General features: G+C 39.5%; 1 protein-coding gene across 10 annotated transcripts; it reads right to left on the reverse strand.

The window, feature by feature from the left end:
• Positions 1-4,898: 4,898 nt before the first annotated feature.
• LOC120686880 (mitochondrial amidoxime reducing component 2-like) lies at positions 4,899-7,939 on the reverse strand. 10 transcript variants are annotated; one of them, XR_005680427.1, is made up of 7 exons: positions 7,457-7,939; positions 7,286-7,350; positions 7,054-7,156; positions 6,588-6,754; positions 5,836-6,508; positions 5,506-5,646; positions 4,899-5,427 (listed from the first exon to the last, which is right to left on the reverse strand). XR_005680427.1 is itself a non-coding variant. In XM_039969076.1 (7 exons), exons 1-5 carry the CDS (start codon positions 7,547-7,549, stop codon positions 5,883-5,885), a joined length of 375 nt encoding a protein of 124 aa, XP_039825010.1. In that variant the 5' UTR covers positions 7,550-7,939; the 3' UTR covers positions 4,899-5,427; positions 5,506-5,646; positions 5,836-5,882. The 10 variants fall into 10 exon arrangements, 4 of the variants coding, with proteins under 4 accessions (XP_039825010.1, XP_039825012.1, XP_039825008.1 ...); XR_005680426.1 differs by having other exon boundaries at positions 5,836-5,927; positions 6,402-6,754; XR_005680425.1 differs by having other exon boundaries at positions 4,899-5,222; positions 5,296-5,427; positions 5,836-6,754.
• Between the last annotated feature and the right edge of the window lie 57 nt (positions 7,940-7,996).

Genomic DNA, 7,996 nt, shown 5'->3' on the forward strand with positions numbered 1-7,996 from the left:
TTCGCTTGGTTTTTTAGCTGTGTCTACACTTGGCAAACTGGTAGCTGGGGTCTCGATTAACCCAATTACAGGTGACTCGAGGGCTGATCGACTAGTTCCCTCCGAACCACTCGACATCCAGTTGCGGAAGTCTTGAACTTGATCTTTTTCATGAGCCAGAAGATATTGGATTCTAGCCAAGCAAGATTCTAAATAACAAAGCTGAGGCAAATAGGATAAAATCAACAGAATATTATATACTTACTGGCCGGCATCAAGACGAGGAACTTTTCTCTGCAACAAATATCTGGGAGTGGCCTTCCGTTTCTTGCTATCACCTGAATCAGCATTTACAGAAGTCGGAGGCATACAATACTAGGACTTATAATTTTTCTGTAGAAAGAAGCCAAGAATTAGTCAGAAGATCAAAAATGATTAACTACAAGTACTCGACATGGTTTTCAAAACACGTACCCAAGCATTCTCGGGAGGATTTTGTGCCCAGAAGAGAATTGGAAGCGTCAAAGACTTGTCGAAATTGTCGAGTACTTTGCAGCACCTCTTGATAACTTCAGATTGAGACATTGGCTCTGGAGACATCCGGGTGGGATCTTGTTTACCTTCATATCTAAAGGTAGGATGCTTTCGCAGCTGGAGAGGTTGCACCCGGCGACTAACAAATGAGAAGACCACATGATCTCCAGTGACTCCTTTGTTTTTAAAAGTGGCAATAACACGAAGAATGGATTCAACTTGCTTGCCACCAGATCTTTTACTCGACCAACTTTCTTGGATTTGGGGGGGGGGGGCAGCAATCCTTTCTAGAAGCTGGGATTCAAAGTTCCCAACATGGAACTAGAACTTTTTCCATTCATCTCCTTTACCCGCTGGATCATAAACCAAGTATTCGCTTCGGGTTTCAAGCCGGAGTACCAATTCACATCCCCCGACAATGGCAGGATTGGTGGCGTTCGGGACAGGAACAAGGAAGAAAAAATGTTGAAAAAGGTGGAAATGGGGAAGAATTCCAAGGAATGCCTCACAGAAATGAGTGAAAATCGAAAGATGCAAGATGGATTGGGGAGTAAGATGGTGTAATTGGATTATCCAAAATTGGAGCAATTTATAGAAAAATTCCGACAAAGGAAGAGCGAGACCACGTTCCACAAAATCACAGAACATAACAGTCTCAAGGGTACCTTCCATAGGGTAATCTTCCCCTTCACCAGCGCGCCATTGGATCACGCCCTGGGATTGGAGAAGACCCATATTCTCCAATTCTTGCACCAATGACTCGGACATTTTGCTTTTACGCCAACCTGTGGACATATTGGTGACAGTTTCCTCTTCAACCTTGGATTTGTTCTTTTTGGGAGCCATCTCAAAGTCACGAGTTTTGGCTCGGGGGCTACGAGAGGGGTTTTTGGAATCTAACTGAGAAGAGGCAAATGTGAATCTGAGTATGACGGCGGCCAGGAGTGCAAAGGGGTAAAACCCTTAGAAGTTTTCAACTGATTTTATATGGCATCTGATGGCAATTTCGTGAATATTTGGGATGCCAACGGATTCTTTCCTTTTCAGGGAAGTCTTCATTTTTGCCACGGGTTTACATTGATTCTTAAATCTAAATGAAGGGATTTAAATTTAAGACTCGGGGGCTGCGGAATATATGTATTAGTGATTTATTTTTCAAATTTTTTGAAAAATAAAGAAGAAGAAAAAGACTGAAGTGACCCTCAGTCTGATTCTACGATTCAACCTAAGGCTAGGGGGCTACTCCATATAGAGCGCGAGTACTTCGCGCACCATATATGATCAAGATTTCGGGGCTAGAGCACCTCACAGCCTCGAAGCAATCAGAAGTACTTGGAAGATTACTCGAGGTACTCGCTTGAAGATTCAGAAGCACTCGATGAGATGTTTAGAGCACTTGGAGCACTCGAAGACATCTTCAGAAGTACTCGATGTCTGCAGGACTCGGTTACGAAGAGCTCGGGGGCTTGTCAGACCCGGGGCAGCGGGACTACTCACAGGTATAGAATGTTCTAGAGTAAGGGATAGCTCATGGATGTATCTTACCTCTCTTGTAAACTACCCGAATAGGCGTAGAACTAGCTGCAGTACAAGGAAACTACCCGATCGTGTCGTAGTAGGACTCCAACTGTACTGAGCTAGGACTTTCCATGTAACCTGTCCCCCCCGGATATGTAAGGGCGGGCAGGGACCCCCTCGAAACACATGAATACATAAGGCAATACAAACCACCACACAGGACGTAGGGTATTACGCAACTCGCGACCCGAACCTGTCTAAATCTTTGTGTTTCTTGCACCATCGAGTTCCAGAGCCGTCGATCCCTATCTACAAATCTTAATGCTAAGGGTATCTCTGAGCAGGCTTGACGATAAACACCGACAGGGGGTGCGAGCGGCCCGGGAGGGTGGATGCCGAGTTGGATACCGAGCGAACCGATATACCGAGTCTATTGAATCGATTTTTTGGCTGGTATACCAAGCAAGATACCGATACAGAATGGCTTCCATCCTCTTTTAGAGTTGCTCTTACCTCGCCCGTTGAAACAAGTTGAGCCGCCACCACCACCGCCGGATCGGAATACGAAAAATAAATTTATCATATTTATTTTTCGTTTGATGAGTTGATTTTTTTATTTGAACCCATCTAGATGTCCAAATAAATAACCAAAAAATTTGAAAAAATAGTTGCCAAAATCAAAAGGAGAAAAATATGTCGCTGTCAGCAGCTAGGGATAGTTTAGAACTTTGGTGTGTGCAAGATTTCATGAGAAATCCACATTCCTTTTTGTTGCTTTATGACATATGCACAGGGGAAGAACTTGGCAGGTCAATTACGGTAATGACTTATTAGTTCAAATGTTGTCTACAGAATTTAGCTTTTATACAGGGGTGCGTGATAATGCCGCTGCCTTTTGCACATCTTGTCATCAGATGATGATGTATATGTTCCATTAATTGCTCCACCGATGTGCTAGTGGTATTGTCATGGGATGTCCTTTTAATGCACTTCCTGTCTACCATTATTGACTAAAATTACATATAGTTGCTCAATCATGTCCAAAACTGCTCTTGCTCATGATTATTTTGTAAACAAAACAATATTCAAAGGAGGGGATGCAGGTGAAATGAGAGCTGGGTGTGGCTGGGAAGGAAACAGCGTGTGGATAAAAATTATATCGATTTTTGAATCCTCGCAGCCTCATTTGACGGTGGATGAGCCGTCCGATTCTGGTTTGCGCGTCGGATGCTCTAAGCACAGCATTACCCAAACAAAAATCACTCGAAAGCCATCGTTAGTAATTTCGTGATCGAATCACTCTATCTAGTCATTTGCTTCTGGGTGCACTATTTGGACCAGGAAATCCAATGTGAGCCCAAAATTAGATTAAGAAATGGACGTATCTGTATGTACCCACCAGAGCCCAAACTACTCCGAGACAGCTTGTGGAATGTGGAGGCCCATTAGCCCCTCCCGCACTGCTGCTGCACCGGTCATGGTGTTTTTTTTTTTGTTTCGTTTTCTGTTGCCGGCTTGCGGCTGCTTCATGTGCGTCATCATTTTTGCCAGGAAAAAATGAATCATGACTGTGACGCAATATATATATAATGCAAGTACAGTGATGAAAACTGACAGACAGCTAAAAACTAGTGTACGTCTCAAATTATTAGTCATTTTAATTTTTTTATTTATAGATTTTACTATATATATATATATACTAGATGTATAATAGAGTGTATGAATCTAGTAAAATCAAAACGACTAATAATTTGAGACGGAGGGAGTAAAACTAATGTTGGGTCATCATCGCTAGCTAGCCATTTGTGCACGGTACATTATATATATGTGATCGATGTACCACACATATATATGATACAAAGAATCATTAATTAAGGACCCTCGTCGTATGTACCATGAACTGTTGTTTTGTCGATCGATCCAAGCCACTTCATGCATATATAATTAGTTAGCATATATAATGAGTCGTCCTTCCTATCCTTAATAAGACCGTACCGGCCCGGGCCGGCCGGGAGCTCGAGATGATTATTGGATGAAGATGTGATTAATTAGCGCAATCAATCGAGATGCTGATGACCAGATACATTGTGTAGTGGATACTACAAAAGCTACGTATTAGGTTTCTCTTAAGCTAAATTTAACTAATTTTGATCAAATCAATAGAAAAATAGAGCCACAACTGTACTAACCAATATATATTTTATGGTGGATTTAATAATGAAACAAATTCGGCATTGTAATTATTGTAATTATTTTTTTTATAAATTTGGTCAAGTTTGACTATAACACAACGTGTAAATAAAAACACAGGGTGTTGACGACAAGCAAGCAACACAAGCCTAATTATAAAACCGTTAGTTCACCTTGGGAGCAGCCGGTAACAATAAAAAATTATAGCTAGTGTGTGATTCTCGTAATCGTTCCCACGCATGCAATTATTGGACTTCACAAAAGATACTATTACCTACGTCATGTATGTAACTGAGACCGTTGAACTGACTATTGTCGTACAAGCAAATTATATACTATTAATCTGTCGCTACTCATCCAAAATTTATCTATCTTCACCTTGTTTGTTTTCCTTTTCTTAACTAGTATGGATGCCCACGCGACACGCGCGCGCAATATCTTAATTATGATAACTAAAATTTTAATATAATAGGACAATCCTTATTTATACTCATAGTACAGTGCCCGTGTGGCACAAGTTCTAAGAAAATTTTGAAAACAAAATTTGTTGTATATTTACATATATGTATCTACAGGAGAACAAATTTAACTTACAAAATAAAACAGCAATAACTGGCTATACAAATATTTCACTGGTATTTTGCAATATCACCAAAAAATTGCCAAGACTCGAAAAATAAATGAATAGCTCTTATGAACATATGCGTAGTACTATGGCAGAGAGCAACAAACCCTCGCTCACTTTTTTCCCGGTGCCTTCCATCCCTGAATCCCTGAGTAGACTCTCCCTTTCCCTATCAGCACATGATAGGTATGTTTTTAAAGTCAAATTATTTAAAAGTGATTAGATTACATCAAACTACTATTTGTGTCCTTTCAAAAGGATTGTTACAACGCAGTCAACTATCATCAAAACCATCCGTTGGTGTTCCATTGCTCACAATCTCATTGTCCCATGGCGTCATTTTCTGTATTTGTTTGGTTCAGCAAGGATGTCACACCTACAGTAAAGACATTTGAGTCAGCGGCTTCTTATCCTGACATATTTGCAAGTTTATTGGAAGGACAAGATACCTGGTGGTTTGATACTATTGTTAGTAACTGCACTCTCGGCATTTTTTTAAATGGCAGGCTTTCCTCCTCTTACTATTAGGCTCTGTTTTTTTTTTCTGCTAGCAAGCTTGCATATATACACAGTGGTAACACCTATAACCATGGACGATGTTTATATACACAGCAAGACTAATCAAACAATTATAAAAATAATTCTTGACAAAATAGTACCATGGTTGTTCTCCTGGATATTAGATCCTTCACGATTTGGTCACTTACAACGGTTGCAAGTGTTTGTGATGTCTCCAAGTGGGTGACGACCATCCATTGCAGGGGACCTACTATGTAATGAAAACATATCGATGCAATGATCTGCACAACAAAAACTAAATGAATGATACTACTATAGTAGTCCTCTACCATAGAGCATTGCAGTGAATCATAAATAACACGTACACTTGCATCAAGGTTCATGATTGCTTACAAAGCGAATTGAATCAAGAATAGAACAAGAAGAGGGGAGCATCATAAAGAGGGAAACCGATGGAGAAAGAGCATAACCTTGAGTATGTTGGGGGCTCAGTCCTTCTGTTGCTGGACTCGCCATGTCAGGTGGCGTGGTTGAGTTCTACCCATATGTACTTTATGAAGTTCTATTCAGATATCCCATGAATAGAAAATCACAATAATTTAATAGCCTATCACACATCACTCAAATAGCATGAACAAGGCAAAATACTTTTCTATTAGATGTTGAATAATGCAGCTTCATAGCAATTACCAAAGAGATAGGCATTTTTAAGTTGTGTGGATCATGGGTTTCATGAAAATAGCTGCTCATACAGATTTCAACCAACGTTATGATGCATGGTTGCAACTGAGCTACCAGCCTACCAAGTTTTGCATTTGCCATCCCACTTCTGTGAAAAAATACATTCAAAAAAATAAACCAAGTGGGCCAGATTGCTTATAGCATTTTATTATAACAAGGTAAAAGGCTGATGCTGATACGCAAAAGAGCACATTGAAGTTGGATTACTGTAAAGAGCACATGATAACACAGTAAACCATATTTCATTACATCATAAATACTGAAAATAATTAATAAAGACTGAAGTGTTTCCTACCTGAAAATCTAAACATCCAAGCACATTTTTTGAGATATTGTATATCTGCAGGCAGGCTGCACAGACTTTTCTCGAGTGGGATTATGGAGTCGATGCGGTGCTAGCACCTTTGATCATTTATAAAACCTAATCATTCTTGCTGATTTCTATTTGTGTGTACAGAGTACAGACATGTGAAGAACTAACCTATGAAGGGAAAGCTTGCCTACCCCATTTATCTCCATGACCCCCATCCGCACCCGCACCAGCTCCAGTACCGCCACCGTCCCACCGTCCCTCTAGCAACAGATACTTTTGTATATATTGGCTTGATGAAATAAAAGGTGCCATCAGAGTATCCAATTTGTCAATTTCTATGCAACATGAAGACCATCATTATTATTTGAAGTCCACAAATAAATCAACTATAACCATACTACAGCCTAGAGCTAGGATAAATTGACTGGCAGGATAAAAATACTTCATAGATCATACACGAGATATAGAAAGTATCAGTATAAGATTATCGTACAATTAAGTAGTTTAACAATAAGACCACAAGGCCAAGCTTGTCGTGCCAATGATTTTTTTTTCATCAAAGTTATCATGTCCCCTCCAGACATAAACTGCATAATCAATTTCAAAGCTAGGAGAGTATTAAACAATATCTTACCTTGCAGTGGTTGCATAGCTTCACACGTTGAAATATTAGGTTGTTTATCTTTATGGTTTTCCACGGGTCCTCCGAATATGGTTGGCATCCATCCACTATAATACTGCCAAAAAATCACCTTAGTAAGAAGGTAAGCACACAATCTAGCTATCAACTGCGTCAGGAATTAGGATATCCCAATTAAAAAGGTATTTGGAAAACAAGATTACAAGTGAATATGCGTGATGCTCACTTTGGTCTGAAACAGTTCATTGGTACAGGTTCTTTAAGAATCTCATTTAGTGCATCTAGTGATCCCTGCAACACAATTAAACAGCATTATGAACTACATTTTGTGTTTGGCAACATTCCAACATGACACTTATCTCGAAACTGAATAAAAGTATGAAACCATGAACTATACCTGAGAGGCTATCAGAAGCGTGAAGCAACCTGTAAACATGATCTCGTAACCTTGGGCATAATCTGGATCGGTTGGTATAGATTGGTTCTCCATGTGACACAATGTTCAATCAACATTATAGATTGGCAAGAAGCAAATTTGATAATAAACCTATATATATAAAGGAAAGTATGATGTGATTGTCAAGATTTTCGATAAAGAATGTACTGACGGTATCATCATGAACAAATTTACAGTGCTCCAACCAGCAACTCAGTACAGGAAAACAACAATAAATTGTTTAAATATATCATATTGGGCTCACAAATCATAGACACATGAAATGTTTTCAAACGACTCCCCAAGCATTGTAAAATTACTCTAAATATAAGCCTTTCGATGACTTCCCCAGGATTCGAAGAGCAACTAATTTGAATAGCTACAATAAGCTTCAATACGCAACAGCACACAATTTATACATGATTTCACACAAATAAATGAGATAACCAATGTTCGATAAGGCGGTGTTCACACAATTTTCGATGACTTCACGGAAGCTGA

Source organism: Panicum virgatum, chromosome 8N (assembly GCF_016808335.1).
Source record: "Panicum virgatum strain AP13 chromosome 8N, P.virgatum_v5, whole genome shotgun sequence".
Taxonomy (NCBI): Eukaryota; Viridiplantae; Streptophyta; class Magnoliopsida; order Poales; family Poaceae; genus Panicum; species Panicum virgatum.